Source organism: Parambassis ranga, chromosome 4 (genome assembly GCF_900634625.1).
Source record: "Parambassis ranga chromosome 4, fParRan2.1, whole genome shotgun sequence".
NCBI lineage: Eukaryota > Metazoa > Chordata > Actinopteri > Ambassidae > Parambassis > Parambassis ranga.
This window is the reverse complement of record NC_041025.1, coordinates 17,140,089-17,162,605: the sequence shown is the minus strand read 5'-3', so window position 1 is coordinate 17,162,605 and position 22,517 is coordinate 17,140,089. Positions and strand designations below refer to the sequence as shown.

Genomic DNA, 22,517 nt, shown 5'->3' with positions numbered 1-22,517 from the left:
GCTGGGCTTCTAAAATGCATTTTAATGTGGATCAGTGAGTTTAAAATCATGATAAAGTTTACAATGTGACACAGACTGTAGCCTAATATATGCATTCATTCATTTCTGTTTTCCACACACTCTTGTTATATTGTTATTAAATCTATATGCAGCTCAGGCTGTTGTTGTATGCAAAACCAAATATGTGATAGCATGGTGGGTGTTTCCTGTGTAGATTTATGATTAATTTGTTTGGCACATTCTGTACTTTCCCGCTATGATCTTATAATATTATACAATCACCACATACTCTCTTTATGTTTAGGATTCAATGTGAAGGGTAATTCCATGTGGAGTGCATGATCTGCCTCCAGTGTGTTTGCTCTTTGTGTTTAGAGTCATGCATGTGCACGAGAGAGATGAGCAGCATGCATGTTTTAAGGGGTGCTAAAGAAAAACACTTAAAATGCCAAAGATATGACAGACACTGAATGCAGAAAGAAACACAGTGATGATTGTGAGGAAGAGTCCATATTTTAGATGGAGGAGATGTACAGTATTGTATTTAGCCAAGGGCAAGATGGAGATTTGAAGGCACAGTAAAATAAAAAAGGAGCTGCAATGGAGGAGTGGAGAGTCAGTGATATTTACAGCTTATAGCACTGTCAGGTAGGAGACGCTCAAGTATGAATAATAATATTAGAATGAGTTAGTGTAGCATCAAGTCTGCCCTCAGTCCAACGTGAGAAACAGAGTTAGTGCTGCTCTGAAAGCTGATTTCCTTCACTATCTTATTGATGGTGATGGACAGGTTATCATTAAAGGGAAGTATAAATGTAAGATTGGCACAGAGAGTGGCCAACAGGAAGAGGGATTTCCCATGAAAAAAGGTTACAAATGCATTGGTACTTTTTTTTAGATGTTTTTGTTTTGAACCAAAAAACCTAAAAAAATTGAGTGTGGCATAATAAACCTGATTAAGTCTCCTGAATCCTGACAGTTTGTGTTTTATGTTAGCTTGTGCTGCAGAAATCTTTCTGCATGAATTGACTGTTGTGGCCTGAAGGAAAGTTTAATGAGACAAGAGCATCTTTGACTAACAGCAGGAATTACAACACATCAAAGTGACTCCTCTTTCACTGATCTGTCCCCCTGAGCTACAGCAGCCTGTGACTGACAAGACGTCACAGCTGAGAGCGCAGAGCAGAGCTAATGTGAGACAAATCATCTCAAAGTATGAGGAAGGACAAGATTATGTGTTTGTTGCAGGATCATCCTCTAAAAGGAGTTTTCCATCAGTTTTACACATTGTTAGTCATCAGTAACGTGTCTGTGGAAATGTGGTAACATCATCAGGGTCGACTCATCTTCGACTGGAGCTGTTCAGTGTGACTGCTCCTTAATATCGAAAGCCTCACTGTCCTGATCTCAGGTCATTCATGAGGCACTGAAGAACAGTTCTGAAGTGTGAAGATCTCTGCTTATTGTTATTAAATTTCACAGCATGGCTGAGCTCTCTGGAACAAACCATTAAATCAAAGTCATAAAACAGCTTTATCGTGTTCTTTGCTGGCTTGTGAGGCATTTTAGCCTCGTTGAGTCCTCTGGCAGGAATAAAGACCCATCCGGCATCAGCACATGGTGTGACAGGTGGTGCTGATGAGTCAAATGAATACATTATAGATGAGAGATATAGAGTACCATTTTCATAAATGTTAGGTAACTTTAATTTTCCAGCTTCTTTAACTGTCTTCTTCTGAATTTAACCCTTTTATTGTGTATTTATTGACCCTGTGTTCCTTATTTGTTTCAGTTGCTGTTTTAACAACAACTAACCAAGATCAATGTCTCGGTTTGAGGTAAGATGACAATTTTGACAGGGGGCACACACACACACACACACATTTGTTTTATATATCTATATGTATAGTGCTGCATGTGTGTCCTGAATCAAGAAATACATGTCTGTTTAAGGCATCCTTTCCTGTTAATGCCGCCTGTTTTCTGTTAATACGGTTAAAAAAAAACAGGCTCAGATATGGAACCCCTACATTTGTATCTCTGGCTGCTGTGTGAGCTGACTTTTGAAGTGTGAAAACTCCAGCTCCACACAACACACATACACCTGTGGACGCCATCAGAGAGGTCTTATTGGCTGCCTCTATTTATGGAGTGATACTAATTACACTCTTTGCACCTCCAGGTCTCATTATACATACAGGTGAATGTTTTTATCTTATCTGGGCCTCAAAGGAGCGGGCTCTATCTGACTCACACACACATACCCGTCACATCACATCACACACACACAGTGGGAAGGTTTATCCAGCTACGCTTCTCTTAGCTATTGAATTAGTATTTATTTTCTCATTTAGCGAGGATTGGCGTGTTCTGATGAAATGCTATCATCTCTAATTACATCACCATTGTGCTGGTGTGTGTGTGTGTGTGTCTTTATATACCTGTGTTTAATGCATGAGAATACAGTGGATACATGAGTGTGTGCATGCTGAGCGGAGCAGATGGGATTGTGGGAAGCCTGTGGTGGTAAACTTCGGGTGCATGTCGGTCTGTGGTCAGAGCGGCAAGATGTCAGGTGTGCTGTAATTAGCAGCACTTATTACACACACTCTCAATGCCAGACAGGGACACAGTGCATAACACAATTTATCTGCAGTGAAATCATCTGATAGTTTGCAGATTACTTCCGGATCAATCAGAATCTGTCACTGCACGCAGCGATCCTTAAAAAAAGGCACTCCTGATGAGGTCTCGTCCTTATTTTGAGCACGCGAGGCTGAATTATGAGCAGGGTTTTGTGTAATTCTTGAAGATAATGATTTGAGGATGGCGCCTGCAGCCAAATTACAGGGATTTGTCTTCTGATTGACTGAAGTCAAGGACACATTTTCACAACAGGCTAATCAGCTGGTTTACGATAATGACTCACAAGATGGAGAGAGAAAGAGTCTGAGATGCTTTAAGAGCCCAGAAATTAAACGGTCAGATCATAAGCCTGCAATAAAACATAAGAAAGACTCTGGTAATGGAGATAAAATAAAGAGCAGTATTTGCTTGGAAAGCTGCAACAGATTGCAAACAGGCTGGATCGTTCCACTTGGATCGTTTTGCAGCAGTAACTGTCCCAGCTGAGACAGACAATGGCACTTAGATCCTGTCATATGCCACATTCAGATTTATAATACCTATGGTTATGTGTAAAATGTCACATCGTGAGCAGCCATTTAAATATCATGCGACTGTTAATAGAGACCGTTGTTGATCTCTGTCTTAAAGTCTTGGAGTCTTCCTGGTAGTTCAGGCCTGCTGATGTGGAGGTGGACTCTATAGTGGGTCACACCACACGTCTGTATGTTCCTTCATTATCTGCTGCTACTTATCTAGCATGTCTGGGCGGCAGGACTTCCAGGCCTTATAGCTGTAGATCCTCCGTGGGATCTTAAGGTTTTTCTCAAGAATCAAGGATCTTTATTGTCATTATGCAGACAGTGACATTTTGTTGAGCAGCTCCTGGCTTAAGGCACACAGTAAGACACACGGTCTGAAAAAGGCACATTTAAAATATATCTAAATAAATATAAAAATAGAATAAAGAATAAAAAGGTGGGTAGGTGGGTGGGTGGGTGTTGGATGTGTGAGAAGATGGGGTGATGGATTTCATAGCTCTGGGGACGAAGCTGTGTCTGTTGGGTTTTTGATGTTCCTGCACCTATACGACCGACCCTCCTTTAAGCCCAGCTGTCATACAGTATATAGATTCCAAGTATGGGAGAGGACCCCCCCACTGTATGTCTCTCCATGTATCATCTGGGTCTAGTCCCAGGTGAATCCACCAAGAAAACCTCCCTAAGGAGGTGTCCAGGTGGCATTCTGTTCTCCCTGTATTGACCAACTCTGAGCAAAGCGGAAAAAAATGAAGCGTTGAAGGTCTGTGTGGATTGGTCCTCTTTTAGAGCCAGCCTGGCCATTTGAATAATGCAGTTTGTGTCAGACAGGTTCATTCATTTTTCAGCGATGAAGACCATGAATGTTTCTACCATGTTTTAATGGCACTGAGAATAGACTGCAGCAGAAATGTGTTAATACGTCCTTTGTTTTCATTGCTTCTGATGATGATGAAGTTAAAGTTGAAATGATTTATGATTCATCATGACTGCACTGGTAATATGTGCAGCAGTTTATGTAATGTAAAAATGTAAACATTAGGAGTAAAGTGGTGAAATTAAAGCTTCAGCAAGACTTTGCTGTTTGTATTGATGTTAATGTTGTGACACTTTCGCCCAGGCTGCACTGAGCTGTGACAAGCCATCGCTCAGTGACTTCGGTGCTGTGCTTTGAGTTCAGCTCCTGCTGTGCGCTGCCACACTGAGCTGAACATATGACAGGCACTTTGGGAGAGCATGTGAGTCATGAGCATTGATACAGCACTGTACTAATGGAGAACGAGCATCGACAGCTCATTGGTTTTTTAGAGGCAGAAGCCTGCTGAGAACCCACCACTCCATCTGATCACACACCAGCCTCGCTGCTTCCATCTCATTCTCACTTCCTGTGTGTGGCATGGCAGGAGATAGGCCAGGTGATAACACAGGCAGCTGCTTCCTCCCTGCTTCTAATTGGCTGGAGGAATATGTGTCATTCAGCTGATAAAAAGGTATATGATGTTTTGTTGCGTGTGAAAACCTGCAGGGTATGTCAGATAGAGAATAGCATCAAAAGTAAAGAGGATGCTAAGAGGAGTGTGTGAGCTGGTACAGAAAATAACCGTGATACATGGAACGATGTGTTTTTCACACAGCCACTCAATAAAAAAACTAATTATCTGTGTGTCTTTAGATTTAGATTTACCACAGATTAGATTTAGTTACCACATCCAGGTGCTGATGTTTAAATGTGTCACCTCAGAGCCTTTAAATAACCAGGTTACAGTCGACTCCTACAGAGCGGCCTTTTTATCAAGCACGTAAACCAGCTTCCTTACTCAGTGCAGGGGTTTATAGAAACCTGGTAGCCTTAACTGAGACAGAATGTCTAATATTCATATTCATGCATGTGAACAGAGAGAAAGAGAAGAAAAGATTTAACATCCTCACAGGAAAATATCTCCCTTTGAGACTGAAACTAACTGTTAACACACTCACTTATGAAAAAAAACTGTGAGTTTACTCACAGAGCTGCTGCTCAATCACACACACACACACACACAGTAAGGTCAGAGAGAGAAATCTGATCGCAGGCAGGTTTGTGTAACCTAATTTCTCAGAGTAACCTGGTTTCTTAACTGCAGGAGCACTAAGGAAGTAAGAGGAAGTGAATTTTCAGTCAGTAACACCGTTACAAAAAACAACCCAGAGTGAAGAAATAATTTACATAAAAGGAGTGTTGACAGTCAAATGTGGACAAACAGAAAACATAACAACAGGGCAGCCATTTTGTCAAAAAGTCGATAAAAATCATCACCTTGAACATCGCTAATCAAAGTCTGTTGAAGACATTTAATTGAGGCTAACCTCAACTTGTATGTTGTTATTGCACTGTGATGTTCTCATTATTTCACCTGAATGTAAAAATATTGCACATACCTCCAAGAAATAAGGGCTTAGCTTAGTCAGACTTCATTAGCTTAAATTTTAAGTAGTTCTCCTTCCCCAACACTGCTGACTGTGGAACTCATCCTTCAATCATCTTTCTATACGCCTAATGTCACATCAGCACCTCCCTTTGAGAATTTATTGGACATGTCCAGCAAAGAGGAGACTCCATTTTCACAGAACAAGACAAAATGGTCTCCTCGGACTCATGGATAGCAAAAATGTGGCGCCGCACAAGGTCAGACCTGTTTTATCACACAGCTTCAAAACGCTCCCCACATTAGCAACACATCTCTCCCCACCTGAAGTAATCAGAGTATCTTCAGAACACATCTGCTACAGACAGCCTCCAGCTGTGAGCTGCATTTGTAAACTCTGGCATAAGCTTGGTTACTATGGTGACCCGCCCTGTTCAATGGATAACAGAGTTTCAACCGCCTTAAAAGTTAAACCCACCACTGTTGGGCTGGATTGGAGAGTCCCTCCGTTTCCTATTATCTCCAAATTTGGTGTAAATGACACTTTTAACAAGGTCAGACAACATTTCGAGGATAACCCAACCTTTAGATGCATCAGTGTCACTACAGTACAAAGACTGACCCTGGGAGAAAATAACCAAAGGAGTAGCAGGTGGAGAAAACCCACATCGGTGGAGGCAAATGCAGCCTGAGATGATGAGTGTAGCCTGAGGTGGACACCAGCACTGATGACTGTCTTGTTCGTTTTTTTTTTTCATGGATGGCAGGTCAATACTCATCAGCTCTAGCTCTCACTGAAATCAACTCCTGGAAGTCTACTGAAGCTGCCATAATGGACATGGATTTGTGAGCTGTATGTGTTTTCTTGGCTGCATGAATCTCATTTGACCCTTTTAATGAGAAGTCATCTTGGTTATACAGTGTTTACACTCGGTTGTTTGTCAGCCAGACAAAGCTGCTGTCTGTCTGCTTGGTATCACTGTGTGCTGCATAAATGGATTCTGATATGAATTATTATACTAAATGACTTGGCAGAGAGAACGAACACACACTGACACACACACAGTTAATGCTCAGAGATGAAGACAAACAAACTGCTTACTTAGTGTCAACTGTGAAAAGTGTTTGTATGAAGCCTGCAGACGCCTCAGGGAAGATACATGTGGGTTCATGGAGTCATTTAGTGAACTATTTCGAACACTTAAATAGTTTCATACACAGATAATATATCCACATGTCAACAGTGATCTGCATGTTGGATAATAATTTAGAATTTCTGTCTCTTCTCTAATGTTTTATTAAATAATAATTTGTCTTATTGTTTACTTAATATATTTGATGGAATGTGAAATGTACTCCGGGGTTATGTATGCTGTATAATAGTACCCAGAATGATTGCAAGTTGTTCAAATGGTTCTCCACGTAGTGCTATATAGCAGCTCTATTCCTATTTCTTGCAGAAATGAACCTTTAATCGACTCTTCCTCTTTCCGTGTAGGCTCGTCGAGAGTCTCTTCCTGCCGTCCACCAGGTGGTGCGGCGGCGTTTCTCCGGCCCTCTGCTGCTGCCTCCACTGTGGAGGAGACACTCATGTCAGGACCACTCAGTGGATACCCGGCGTCCATCTGCAGCATTCGGCCTGCATCTAGAGCGACTTGAAGTCCTGTACAGCCAAGCGCTGGCCAGCCATGATGAACATCGGTCAGTGACACACACACTTCACCCCGTCCTTCTTTTCTTTAGATTGATTTTTTTCCTTTTTGAGTTAATGTGTTTTTATACTGCAGGTCAAATCAAAGGTTCATCTTTAGAGCACTGTTGCCTGATACGCTTCATTCAGCTTGATTCAGCATGTTATGTTGTTCTGTTATGTCTTGGTGATGTAATACTCTGTGGAGTTGTTGTTCGGCTGTTTTGATTTGGCGCATCTGTCAGCTGGTGTCACCGAAAGAAACGATGTGTATCCAAACTCATGCCATAGAATTTGGTTGACAGATTAGGAAGGTTCTTTCTTTCTTTCTTTCTTTCTTTCTTTCTTTCTTTCTTTCTGCTCATTAGCTCAGAGTGTCAGGGTGTAACATTTGTTTGTTTCTGCTTGAAACAGCAGGTTTGAACAAAGAGAGCTTTCTGGGTGACAGCGAAGGCAGCACACACACAAACACACAAAGAAAGAAAGGTGGAATGTGTTTTGTGGTTTCAGGTGATAATGAGAGCCGTCTTCCCTTTTAAAAAATGTGTCTGGTAATTGCAGCAGCAGCAGGTGAAAGACTGTCAGCGAAAGGTCATAGGTGTGTGTTTGTGTGGCTTCCTGTCTCTTTAGCACCTCCGTGATAAAAGTTGCCCATTTTTATGCTTGGACATCTGTGTGTGTGTGTGTGTTGTCAGGGTATTAATGATAGAGGGGTGAAGTCATTGTGGTGATCATTCTTTCAGACTGAGAATCTAAACAGCTTGTTAGCTAATGATGCCACACACACAGTATGTTCCCAGCAGGGTGACACACACATAGGTGGGTTTGGTAACAGCCAATAATTTGGACCTGTGTTGCTTTCCAGTTATGCTAATAAAGATGATTTTGTTTCCCTTCAATTTGTGACTTGCAGCCAAACCTTCCAGCAAGTGGCATTTGTCAGCCAGGAGTAAATATCAGACAGCAAGTAAACAAATGATGGAGGAAAAAAATGGACGACTGTGTCAATGTGAGTGACTTTGGCTGTGTGTCCCACCCTGACCCCAGTCCAACTTTGTCTGCCATGGGGACCTGTCTGTCTCAGTCACATGGCCCATTAATAGAAGCTGGCCTGCTCTGATTTTCATTGACTGTGCAGGTGCAGCATGGTGCAGTAAAAAAGATGAGCTGGTCCCAGACAGGAAAGTCCACATACGACCCATAATGTCACCATTGTGAGTGAAACGTATACATTGTTGTCACTATTTGAAAGGCGTTGGTTACATTTATGTTAATGGAACATATGGACATATTGCATGACATCATTTAAATGTCATGGCAACATGGTGGACTCAAGGAAAACTGTTCGTCTAGCGTGGTCGGCAGTTTTGGCTACCATCAGGAAGAGCCCCCGCCCCCAAGAACACAATGATACATAATTTTTAATATATTTACACCAAACCTTCCTGCAAAGTATTAAAACTGTGTTAACCGAACAACATCCATCAGGCCCACTGGACACCAGAGACCTGCAGACATCTCATGAAAGGTCCACTGGTGTGAGACCTAATTGTGACAAATCATTTTTTCTCCTGAAGCTGGGAGTTTGGAATCAGTGACTTTAATATGTGATATTTACAAATAAATCCAGTAAAGACAGAGCAGTGTTTGTGATGAGTGTGACAGTTAGGACAGAGACAGGCAGGGAAACAGATGGAGGAAGCAGAGAGAGAGAGAGAGAGAGAGAGAGAGGGGGGGAGGGAGGTGAGGATGGAGGGAGTGGGTGAGACAGAGACAATAAAAGAAGAGATAAACGGAGGGACGGAGCAGGAGGCAGGCAGAGAGTCGGTGTCGGTGTGAAGTGACAGCCTCACTGACGTTTCAGCACTTGGGTTCGTGGACAGCAGCGCACCAGTATGCCGCGCGCGCCGCTCTCCGTGCTCTGAGGCGCGTGGCTTCCTTCCTCTTCTTCTCACTCCGTCTTCTTCTCTCCGCGTTATTTCGCTCTGCATTCATCCACAACTCGCTTTAAAAATACAGTAAAAGTCCAAACATGGAGTGCGTCACGCTAAGCAGAGAGGGAGCCGGGCTCGCCAAGCCGCCAAAACATCTGTGGCGGCAGCCCAGGACTCACATACGGATCAAACAGCGCTTCAACTCGGACTCCGAGCGCTACCTGTGCCGCAACCGGACCCTGGAGAAGCTGCGACCCGGTCTGAAGAAACCCCGCATGTCCTGGCCCTCCTCTCTGAAACGGTAACACGCTCCTCTTCTGACGGTTACACGGTCACTAAAAGTCCAAAACTTAACCAAAACCACACAGCGTTACTTAAATACTGACTTAATGGAGTCTCACCCACTTTATCTATGTGTGCTCCACATTTGTTTTTCTGTCGTTAACATGTTTAATATGAAGGTAAATGCAAATTAACTTAACTTTAAAAGATAATGATTTAGGCTAAATTTACAGTAATCATCACACATTAAATACCTGTTCTGTTCATGGGGCTCTAAGTTACAGCTGACACAGTGGAGCCATCAGTAATGACGGTATGGATGTTAGAACGCACAGCCTGTGCCATTATTCTTTGCTGCTTGCTGTACAAAAATGAAAGAAAAAGTCTGCAAGCCTCTAACCCTGCTGACACAAAGAGATGATGATTATCAGGGACTCCTCAACTCATATCAGCTGGTTATTAGACTGTCTGTAACAACTGTGTTCTGAAGGCTCCTGTTAATTTCAATATAATGTGACACTAAATTATCCAGTCCTTCATTAACACCTTCAGGAAAATCCTAAAGCTGGCATCAGTTTTTTTTTTTTCGTCTGACGTTTGCTCAGAACAGATTTTAAAAAAGCACCCAGATGACTGTAGCAGCCTGTTTTCAGATGCACGCCATTAAAAGGTGTGAACTTGTGTTGCACACTTTTTTCTTTGCTTTTCCTAATCGTGCCACTTCACATCTTCCCCTTAAATGTGGCTTACAGTAGTTTCCTGTTTCAGACATAGAGTCCAGTGTTTGCCTGCACATGTAAAAAAATGCAGAAGTGAACATATTGGTTATTGATTATCAGTGACATCTTGTGTCCTGTTGCCTCAGTTTGCCCACATTTCACCAGACAGTGTTGCAATATTAACTGCAATCAATTACCTCAGGGATCAGTCAACATTTCCCAACACACAGATGTACACAAAACAGCATCAAAAAAACCCGAAACAAACCTGACTACTGCTGTCACACACAGCTCAGTATGTGTCTGAGGACAAGATAAAAATCTTAACAAGCTTCATTGTTAGCAGCACGTTTAGATCAGGTTGGTGCACACACAGGGAGAAAGGTGTGTCATTGGTTGTGTGGACACTGACCAATCACTGCCTTTGCAGCCACAGATGATGTATCTTTGTCTGCATCTACAGATGATGTATGTTTGTCATCCCTTTCAGTTATTTTTTTGCGGTCATGGTATAAAGACCTTTTTAAGGAATATGGCAAATAGATGGCATTCCGAATTTAACAATACTCGTTTTAATTTAAAAAAAAAAAAGTCCTGGGTGAAAGTTGGGATCAGTGTCTTAGCCGTGGTGCAGCCGTCGATCTGGAACTGCAGATCAGATTTGTCACCCTGACAATCTGTTCAAAATGAGCACATATGTTGTAACCATCCCTCTATGTTGGTGTTGATGGTTAAAGATAAAGACGAGGATCAGTCTGAATGATTTCATCACAAACAGCTTCATGACATCAATCCCCCATGTGGGTCCTTTACATGTCTTGTTTGATAGCATTGTTAGAAAACAGTTTCCACTATTGAGTTAAATCCGATTCATAAAAAATAAGGATTGTAAGTTTAATCAGGTTCTTGCAGCTGTTCTGTATTTAAAAGCCAGTGAAATAACACTGAGTGTGACTGAGTGGGTGTCTGCTGCAGAGGCTGCCTACCTGCTCTTCAGGCTCAGCTTGCGCTCTGAGAAATGGTGGAGGAAGATGTGAGGGATGCTTTGGCTAAGATTGAACCTCTATGTAAAGCTCATCAGTCACAGGATGATGAAAGGCTGCTCTCTTTACTTTGTTTGTACACAAAGGGAAGAGATTGATGCCTCACATGTGTTTGTGTTGCCTCACCTCGTTACCTCGTGGTATTTTACCAGGAAAAGAAACAGAAGAGAGTTGCGGGGGACATGAGTCTTGTCTCTGAGACTTGTTTTGTGTGACTTTATTATCTAATTATCTCTGCTGAGATTTAGTTGTTTGTTGGTTTACATTGATTTTGTCTCCTTCTGCCCTAATAGGATTTTAGCTACACTCTTCATCCCTCACATTGCATCATTGTGTTCATGTCACACACACACACACACAGACCAGAGCTCGCTTTCTGCAAGAAAGACCAGATGTAATATAAATACAATAGAACACCTGGTTGATTGGCTCCGCTGAACAAGCTTGCAAACTGCTGTCTGTCCACTCCCCAGACGCTGCTCGCTGTCAACAAGCAACACCACGGCTCGTCTCACCTCAGAGCCTTTTCACAGAATGCTCTGTTTTTGTCCCCTGACAGCGCAGCAAGACAAAAAAAATCACACAATAAAAGTAGTTTTAGTCAGGAGGAGAGTGAAAAACACAACAATAAGATGTATATTTGTGGCAGTATGGCGGATTATTTTGTTTGTTTATTGACTTTCTTTATGTGCATCAGAAATTATTTAACGCTTGACAAACACCACTTGTCTCTCTCCTCCTCTTCCTGTTGTAATTTATAGACAGTAAACACCTCGCCTGGCTTGTTTTCAGCCTCTCTCGTTGTATTCTGTCACACTTGTATGATTTTCTTGCACACATACAAGTAGATATTCTTCTAGGGTTTGTGTGCTCCTCTGTATCTCTCTGTGTCTTTCTACAGAGACCTTTAATGCACTTTGTCTCCGGCTATCGGCTTAGAATAATCATTAACACACACCATCACTGCTATTTTATTCATTAATTAATATTTTAATTTTTCCCCTGGCCGATCATGTCTGCACACATGCACACTGACACGCACAAACCTTCTGCTGCTTTCGATTCACACATGCTTCAGGGTGGAGGTTTCACACTGATGGGTGACATCCCAGCATGACTGCAAACCATGATCTGAGCAATACATTTAACTGTGACCTTAAGCAGATTATCACAAAGATAGTAATGCACCTAAAAATAAATAAATGAGATGAAATGTTCCCCTGGGTCACAGTCTGATGTGCAGTAACAATGACTACGATTAAACATATGTATCAGACTTGATGAATAAAATACATAAGTGAGCACTAACAAGCAACGTGTGAATTCAGCAGTGGGCAAGTGTGTGTGAAACAAAGTATAAATAGAAACAGTATGTGTGCTCTTGAGTTCACTGGTGCTGTGGAGTCATTGAAAACGGGCCAGTTGAGGTTTTCCTTCACCCTCACTGTCACAGTACAGTACAACAACAGTACATGTTGTTCACTGTTTGCTGTCCTGCCAGAGTGAATGTTGTCTGCGCCTGCTGCCCAGCACTGATGACGGTGGATATGCAAACAGGTTGAGCTGTAGGTAGGAGTAAGACCAGTGAGTCAGCCAGCTTTATATCCACCAACGACAACACCGCTGGCACTGCTCTTATACCCTCCGCTGAAGACGTATTTTTCCTTTTTCTGTCCTAGTGTGCCTTCGATTGTGTCTCATTCTAGATGACTCACTTTTTAAGTATAAATATTCTGCACACACAGATGGGCCGAAAATTTATGTAAGACAGTTATATTTATGAATGGTTATGAAGCTGTCTTTTATGTTAAAAGATGTTCAGTGAAATGAGTCAGCAGCAGTCTACAGTACGGTAAAATTAGAATGTCTTTGGATGCATGTTGAAGAGTTCAAAGGTCAGTTTGGAACAAGAAACATCCACAAAATGTGGACGCTGCAGTTAGACTCTGGTAGTATTGAAGGAGAGGAGATTACACTTCATCTGTCAGTGCTCTTACAGACAGAACATTTTCTTCTATATTGTGAATTAGAGCTGTAATCAGGCCTTAAAATGTAGACCTGACAGAATTCAGCCCGACAAGTACATTTTGATCGACAGCTTTTAAAGAGCCTGTCGGCTCCCTTTGGTTCGGGCAAAGATCTTCAGCTCTGTTCTGAATGTTATTGGTCCATACCGATTGTCATTCCTTACCGGGAAAGCCGCAGCAGTGGCTGATTGTTTAAGGTGATTGAAATGATGTGTCAGCCAGGAAAATGGCGAATATTAAGTAGACTGAAAGTACCAGTCTTTACATCTGTTGCTGTCATGCTGAATGCTGAATAAGTGCATATAAAGTTTTGTGGCTGGAATAGGCCTCTCGAGAAGAAGCTGTTCTGAACTTGTCTGCTTATTATCTTTTCCTACACCTAAGCAAATCGTGTCCAAAACTCCCTCCAACCTTAACCTGGTTCTTCCTGTACAGGGTCACATGGGGGCTGGAGCCTAACCCAGCTGTCAGTGGGTGAGAGGCAGGGCACCTTCTGGGCAGATCTCCAGTCTATTCTAGTAAAGTAAAAAGAAGAACATGTCTGACATTTGTTACCATTCTCTGGCTTCTCCAAAATATGGACACGGTTTATTGCCTTCATCCTTTTTCATTTTTTTCTTGTCGATCTTTTGACTACAGTGCCCAAATGACCTTGTTGTTTTGTGTATTGCTGGCAGCTAGTTTTTTCTGTTATCTCAAAGGGTTGCTTTGTTCTTTTTAGCTTTTTTGTCAAAAAGCACCACTTAAAGGACCAGTATGTAGAATTTAGTGGTCCGTTTTTAGATAGAAAAAACTAGATACCCCTCCTTTTGCTAACTATGGCTGTAGAACCATGGAGGCTAAACATGGTGAAAAAAACTCACTCCCTTTCAAAGAGCCAATAGGGGTCATAGTCCTACTGATAAATGAATACTATTGTTCTCTTTAGGCTAATAAAACCTCTACACACTCCTTCTGTAGCTAATGCCTGTTTCCACTCCTGTTTATCTCTGTCCAATTGTGCATGTTAATAGGTGTTACTGGCACACTGACAGCATCATAAATGTCAGAGTGAATTGTTTGTCAAGCTGGCAGCCTGCTCTTAAGGCTGAACTACAATGCATAACAAATGGAAGTTAGCAGTGTTCTATTAAGGGCACTTCAACATGTCACTGTTACTGATGAAGGCATGTCAGCTCGCTGAGGGAATGGTGGCCTTTTGGCTGCAGGATGCGCTCATCTTTTTAGGTCTGCAGTGAGTTCATGCATAACAAGTAGCACCGCTCCCCAGCTCGAAAAACTCTTCTTCTGTCTGTTGCTATAGAGCTCTGTTTTCTTGGGATAATGGTATAAAGGTCCCTCATTATGTTATCAGACAGGGGGTTAGATTCTGGTCTCATGTTAACAAGCAGCATCACTGAGTGACACTATGGTGTTTACCTGCTGGATGACCTGACCTGCAGGTTTGTGTGACCCGGCGGCTGTGTTAGTTGTTGCTTTAATACCAATAAGCGCTGCCGTGACTGCTGCAGGGGAAATCGTGCTCCAGTAAAATTAAAGGTGGTTGATGGATACGTGTTTTTACGACCTGATTACAGCCACTGTGCTCTTGGTCACTTTTGTCTTCTTGTTTCAAAGACTGGCTGTATTAAAGTGTGAATTTATGTTACTGAACATTTCTTTAATAGATGGTTCACTCTTTTAAATGAAACTAGTTTTGCACAAGCAGCCAATCGCTGTAGCACTTTTGGCACAAGACGTTAGCTTGTTTCTCCTTTAATTATTGAGAGCTCTGTCATGTTTTTGTTAACAGTCCAAGTGCTTTAAAGGGTGACTGTATTAAAAGAGGCTGATCATCCAGTAGCTGGGACAGTGAGTCATTATCTTTGCAGTTTATTGAAAACCTGACAGCGGAAATGCGAAGCTGCCCGCTTCTCCTCTCCACACTGGCAGCCACAGACAGGCACAGCGGTCCAGAGAGACGCTGTTTAGTGAGTTTTTCATCGAGGCTGTTAGCCAGTAGCAATTAGTCAGTAGCACTGGAGACCGCTCACAGGCACATGACAAGCCTAAGACGAGCCAAAAATACTCTCGACACTTATTACTTTTTTTAAAGGGCTCCCACTGTTGTGTGAAGAACTTTGATAAAAGCTGAAAATTGCAATAATTTTAATGTTTAAGCTTCAAATATTGTTTAGATACATAAAAAATACAGGAAGATGTGGCGAGAGAAATTCAGGCCCAGATTTCAAGCATGAGGAGGATCCAAGGACAGCACAAATATAATTTACTAAAAAGGGTCATGGTGTACCTCTTCTTGTGTTTGCTGAAGTGTGCATAAGGCAAACAAACAAACTCAAAATAGATAATAGATGTAATTTTACCTCCTGGAGATCAGATTTTACCAGGAACACAAACACACTGTTGTTTGTTTACATCTTAAAAGTCTGAAATGACGATGGTGGCCTCCACTTCAGTTGTTGTTAATCAGAAACCGTGTATGCTGCGGACCCGGGAAAGTCTTTTTCTTTTATCTGTCTTATGACAGATAAAATTTTGCTTCTGGCCATGGTCATACCTCCTTCACTGCATTCCCATTAGTTTGTTGTTTCTTATAGTTTGGTAGTGTAATTTGACATCAGACAGAAGTGTACATTTATTTTAATGTAAGGAACAACAAGTTGTTTGTGGATACCAATGTTTTTCGGAATGTCACAGTCCGCCTAAACTCCAGCTGCAGGCAAAGAAATGACACATGAGTGAGTAAACTGTAACCAGTGTCACCAGTGTCAAACTGTTAAGTAGTCTTTTAAAATCTTTTTCTGTCTCGTTCTTTCAATGAGACCTCGTCTCCCTTTCTGTTTCTGTAGGCCAGTGCAGTAAACACTGCAATGTTGCGATGATTTCACAGTAAACATAAAGTGATAAATGAGGCTTCTCTTTATTTTATGTAAATTAACTTCAGGTTGACAGACACATGATAAAACTGTTTTGGACGTACAGCTGTGATGTAAAGGCACATCCTCTTTACTAATGTTTGTTGCCCTTGTGCTCTCTGTGCTCTAGCCTACAGCGGGCTGTGAGCCTCATGCAGAATTGACAGTGTTTTGTTGTTTCCCAGGCAGACCAATCCCCTCTGGGTAGGAATGGGTCAGGTGTTTATTGGAAGCTGCTGTTGCTGCCTGCTTGATAAACGTGTTTGTTGATTTCACTCTGAATGTGATGTTTAATGGTGCTCTGATTCTCTCATGGAATAGATTAATCACATCTTTTACCCCTGCAAAAGAACAATAAACAACGCCGTCACACCTCACAGCGTGTGTAGCTGTGACATAAATCACTGAAAGTCCTAAAAATTAAATTACATTAAATATATACATTGTAAACATGTAGGAACATGACTCAGAAGCACTCCAGCGTTTAAATAGTTAATTTTGTAAGGAATTGAAGCCACTAAATGTGATTTAATTTGGTTTACATACTTTACATTTGGACATTTTACTACTTGTCCTGCTGAAACATTGACATGGACTCTCCCTGTGTGGTGAAGCATAACAGTGTGATGTCATTGTACAATTAAGAGTATGACAATAGTTACATACCCACTGTGGATTGCTTCTCCATCAGCCTGTGACACAAAAGAGGAAATGAAAAAGACAATGTTACATTTTATTATCTCTCTAGTGACAAAAGTGGATCCCGGTGTCTCATAGCTCGAAGGTTGTGCCATCAGACTCATGTTCACTGCTTATAAATTGACGCAACGCATATATCCAATATCTCTAAGGATTATATGAATATAGCGCTTTCGACGTATAACTTCACTAATTAAGTGTGCACTCTTGAGAAATTAGTGAGTGATGTAAGAAAATTGCTTTCTCTTAGCCTTTAATTTTATCCAAGTGTATTGTTGTTGTTTGGAAGAATGTGTTTTTTGTGTGACGGTGTGGGTTGTGAGGTGGTCGTGCAATCCTGAGTAGTTTGCAATCATAGTAGAAAATAGGGTTTCTGATCCATCTGGCACATAACACAGCAGTAGCTCAGTGATTGAGCATTTGAAGAGGTGAGTGCAGCCCTTCTTGTCTGCATACAGTACTGTGTACCAATGATTCACACAGATCAGAGAAATAATTGCAGTGGCTCTCTCTTGATAAGCCACAATGAATTACCAAACAATCCTCTGTCATTTGTATGACTGTCCTTGCAGTGACCTCACCTTTGTGAGGATGAATGGAGTATGGGTTTTATTGGTCTCACTGCTGCTGTAAGTGGAAGAAAAGAAAGACAGTTCATCTGATACGATCATTGTTACATCATGTTAGCATTCAGGATCCAACCTGTGTCTGCCCGCCTCATAACTAAAAGTAAACACGATGGTTTGAACTTTAAAAATATGTAATGAATTATTGATCATTAACAATACAAATGTACAGATGAAGCTTCTGTGATGTCACCCATTGGTTTCTGAAGAGCTGTTTTGAGGCTCAGTGGGAGGCTCATGGATGTTTCCACCATCACTGTCACTGACACTGCACACTGCGGCACACACCTGTCACTCAAAGCAGTCACGCCTACAATTCTGCATAATTTTATGTCAATATAACCAAGTGAGATATAAGAAGAAAGACTAGACTAGAAAGGAATCAATTGAGGCCAGAATCATAGGCCTTAGTGGCCTTAGTTTTAAGAGCAAAGTCAAAATTAAAAGGAACACATCCATGATCAAAAGTGTGCAAAATAAACAAATGTAATACATCTGAGAGAGAGGGAGATATTACAACACTCAGTGTATATAGCAGCGACATGAAGGTCAGCTTTAATGATACATTTCTCAGAGCATACATGCTGCACACTCATACAGAGTATACTAAGCAGTGCAGGAAGGAGTGAGACTACAACAACCTGATGTTCGACGAGCCACATCAGTCATTTCTGTAAAATGCAATATGTCACCTCCTTGCCAGCTGATTGCTTGTTGGCAACAGTTACCTTCACCCTTCCTCCCCCTCCTCCTCCTCCTCCTCCTCTGCCTCCTCCTCGCCACTTCACACAGAAATAATAAATCTGTAATATCTATAATTGCTTTAGTTTGACCGGTAATATGAGAAGCAAGGACAACAGATCCAGGAGCAAACAGGAGGCGGTAGGTATAATGAGTCAGATTCATCACGTTGATGCAGATCTGTTGTTGGTGTGTCGAGTCGAGGGGAATATCTGTGCTGATTAGCTAAGAGCAAGGCCAGGTTCATCTTTCTGTTAAAGCAGGAGGGCCTGGCCATGTTGTAGGATAATGTCACAAACAGTCGTCTCCCTGTCGCTGTTATACACCTACACCGGCAACATTTTCCCATTATTACCAAATTATCTTGTGTACATCGGTTTAATGGTGATCACGATGGAGGTTGATTGTTTTTATTTGTTTGTTTTTTTGTTTTTGAAATAGGTTAAATAAACCAGATGATTTAATGGTTATGCTTAAGTGTGAGATTGTACAAAAACAAAACTGGACTCCTGATCTGATTTGAGGTGTAATAACAAAGAAAGCAAAGCCTGGTTTGTTTGTTGTGTGTGAATCTTTCTGCAATAATTAATCGGTTTTCCTAACACTATTTGATGTGTCCCCCCTTGAGGCCATATTGCAGTATAGTCTAAATCTGTGTTGCATTCACTGCAGTCATATTTACTTCAGCCAGGAATTAAACTGAGGCATTCTCGCCTGCAGAGATTGTTATAATTTGATTAAAGTAATAATTTGTGTGTTTTCATTTATTCCAAACATAATTAAAGCTGCATTAGGGAGAATTTGTATGTAAAAATACACCCACCCAAACCGCCCAAATTATACACTGATGCTGTAAAAAGAAGGCTTGTTGATGAGACTTGATTAAAACCTCCTTTACAAGACACTGTGAAGCTGAAACAAAATGTGGTTTCTGACTTTTGTTTTTCTTTTTTTATGGATAACAGATTTGGCAGGAATGAAGTGTGACATGAGCCTAACCACCATGTCTGACATTGTAGCTCCTTTACATTCAATTGCTATTAATGATATGTGCAGCTTTAGAGGACGTTTTTAGCAGTTTTATGTGTTTAAAACTAGATTTTCTGACCTTTGCCTACATGGACATGTTCACAGTGCCCATTGCCAGACTCTACATCACATAGCATCTCATTTTCTATGGGCAACAAATGTTCAAACCTTTCTTCTAAAAAATAATTTCCTCATTCATGCCTCTCAATGGTCAAACAAGCATATTAAATTCAGCATTTTTCTCTCACTGCTATACCTTTTTGTAGAAGTAGGTGGTCTCACTCTCACCCTCATTAAATGCAGAGTTGTTTCTTAAAGATAGAGTTCAGTCTCTGATTTGATGATGACTCATTGCAGGTCATGTATTGTTACATTTCCTCGCGAGCAGCAGCCTCTCTGTTGTCCTTTTCTATTGCTTGGAAGCACATAGACTTCCTCATAATCATAGTAAAGATGACAAACAACATCTATCATCCAGATTTGATTTCAGGCCAACAGCTGTAACAATGATTCCAGGTCCTACCTCTCTCCATAGTAAATGTATCTCCAGAGAGTGTCCAGAGGGATTTCAAGTAAACACGTGAGAACGTTATATATGGGGGGGCTCAGGTCAATGATGTGTGTATGGCCCCTGAGTCTAAGCCTTTAGATAATGGCTGTTTGTGTCTCATGCAATTTTCTCAGTAGTAGACGAAAGACTTTTTCTCATTTACACTTTGAGGTGCCACACTGCACACACACCTACACACTTGACTGCAATCCACCCCACAGACCAGCACTCAGAGCTGACCCTGTTAAACACATCAAGCTCTCACACACAGTGATAAAGAAGGACAGACATGCCACAAATCCTTTTCACTGAACTCCTTTTATGAAATGTTGGATGTGATCCATTTGGCAGTAGCATTAAAGGCGTGGAACACTGCTTAACTTTAGTGCCAGCAGCTGATATGTTTAATATCTATCACATGATGAGCAAACAGTGGCAGGTGGTGTAACAGGAGCTGTGGTGATGCTCCTTCTTGAGGATTTGAGTGATTAGTGTGTTAACTCTCAGGTCCAGAAAACTGCAGATTGTGGATTTATTGTTGGCCCGTTTTAGTGCTGTGTGTGGCCTTGTTATCAGCTCCAGGATATGTGATTAATAAGAGTGTTTTATTGTTTTTTTAACTGAAATTTAGGCTGCAGGTTTACCCAATAGAAACACTTCCAAACGCTTCTGCTAACAGAGCATATGGACATGTTGCATGATGTCATCTGAACATGAGTCCAATAAAGCCGCAAAAGCCCAAGTACACATACAATGGGCAGATGGGGGTGATCAGATGATCAGGAGTCCAAGGTTCGAGTCCCCCAACACCACCAGCTGTTAAATTTTCCCTTATTCTTAGGTTTTGTTTACGACCGCAGGTAACTTTCACTATTTACTTGCAGCTGGATATGGTATTAAAATGACTGCTTAAACAGAGTAAGGAGTTTGGTAAAGACACAAATTCATAACATTAAACACATTTTACAAGGAAAACTACTTCCGTTTGGTCGCCATTTTCAGCGGCCAAGAGAAACACAACCACATGTTCTGTTTTCAAGGACTGAAATATCGACCTCATGTCATATTATCCTGGTGATGTTGAGCTTGATAAAACTCACTTTTTTCTTTTGTGTTACATCACAAAATAGAAGCTACCAAAATCAAACTGGTGCTACCATGTGAAGTCTTGGTGTCTCAAGTGCAGCCAAGTCTAGTCTAGTTTAGCCTTTGTCTGTTTGTGAAACGCCCCATTATTGTCAATGTAGGATTCCCCTGTCACCTTCCCCCATTGTGTGCCATGTTGTATCCTTTACCACAGCAACCACAGCCACATGGATTTATACCCTTGTTGTTTTTCTTTGTGTACAGCGTAAATGAAATCTTGTATTTGCAGTGTTTTGCGTGGGATGCTGAGACCAGAAAAAAACATTTAATTATTTTCCTTTCTATGTTTAATTTTCTTCATTTAAAAACTCTAATTTGATTAAGTTTCCTTTAATTTGGAGGGAAAAACAATGACACCACAAACAGCCACATTGCCATCTGTGACGCCTGCATAGTCGAGGTGTGAATGCAGAAAAGTGCAAACTTCTTAGATTTTACAGGTAATTAATTATTCAGCTGGAGCGTAATGTAAGATGAATCATTCAGAGCATGCACATGTCTGCATTCAGCTCCGGGTTCCCTTGTTTAAACCTAATTGTCTTAATGACTGTTTGAGGCGAGCTCTCTGAGATGCAGCGTTGAAACCCTAAGCACCACTTAACATTTACCCGCTGTCACCCGTCTGCTCTGATATTTTTTGCTACAGCAGAGATAATTGTTCTCTCATGGTAAAGATAATTTAACTCATTGATACGGTTTGTTATTAACGCTCTGTGTAGTTACATCTGGAACCAGATGGGTTAATACTCCCTTACCTTTTACATTTCTGAATTAAACAAGCACAGCTGAAACAATGCATTTAAATTTGTGCACTAAATGAACTGGACTGCTGCTCCAACATATAAGACAATTAAGGCAGTTTCTGCTGGTATAGTTTTTTTAAACTTCAGTTTTTGTCACATAAGAAGATTAACATGAGATGGGCAGAGTCTTGACACTGATAGAGGACCCATTTCTGATGAATGATCATTCTCTTTGGCGGACCAATAAAGGATTATCTTATCTTAAATGATAGTATGAATGATAGTATAAATACAACACAAATGTGACAGGACTCCTAAGGACTCAGACAGAGTGAAAGAATGGCCCATCAGACCCCCAAATGTCATGATATTTTATCACTTTAAAAATCTTCTCTCAAAAGAACCCCCCTAATGTTTTGACCTTTTTAAGTGACAGTCAGCCTCACAGCTTACCTGCAGTATCTTCTTCCAGAAGTAAAGAGTGTGACCTTCTTTTTGAGACATTATCAATGAACTGCCACATTTTGGGCTGTCAGAAGGTTTGCTTATCCATGGTTACCCTTTGTTTTGGATTAGCTCTTCCTCCCTGAGGTGTCTTCTGAACTGATGCTTAACCTTTACTGTAGTTTATTGGCTGTGTATAGTACAGGACATGCTGTAAAGAGATGTATAATGAGATAAATAGATGGGAAAACATCACAAACATTCTGCTGCAGTAATTATTCAGCTTTGTTTTGATATGACTTTCCTCCCTCTGCTCTCAAACTTCACAGCTGCTGCTGGAGAAGCTTAGCGTATCCAGTA

At 41.2% G+C, this 22,517-nt stretch overlaps 1 protein-coding gene across 6 annotated transcripts in view; it reads left to right on the top strand.

The window, feature by feature from the left end:
* Positions 1-22,517, top strand: part of pde4cb (phosphodiesterase 4C, cAMP-specific b) — a 76,571-nt gene that overhangs the window by 3,742 nt on the left and 50,312 nt on the right. For 2 of the 6 annotated variants that reach the window (XM_028404648.1, XM_028404642.1), the window contains exons 2-3: positions 1,793-1,838; positions 7,068-7,270. In XM_028404648.1, coding sequence (XP_028260449.1) covers positions 1,824-1,838; positions 7,068-7,270 — 218 coding nt within the window. In that variant the 5' untranslated portion in view covers positions 1,793-1,823. Of the gene's footprint in view, positions 1-1,792; positions 1,839-7,067; positions 7,271-9,064; positions 9,495-22,517 lie in introns of those variants that run through there. The other 4 variants (XM_028404643.1, XM_028404646.1, XM_028404650.1 and 1 more) reach the window with 4 other exon arrangements.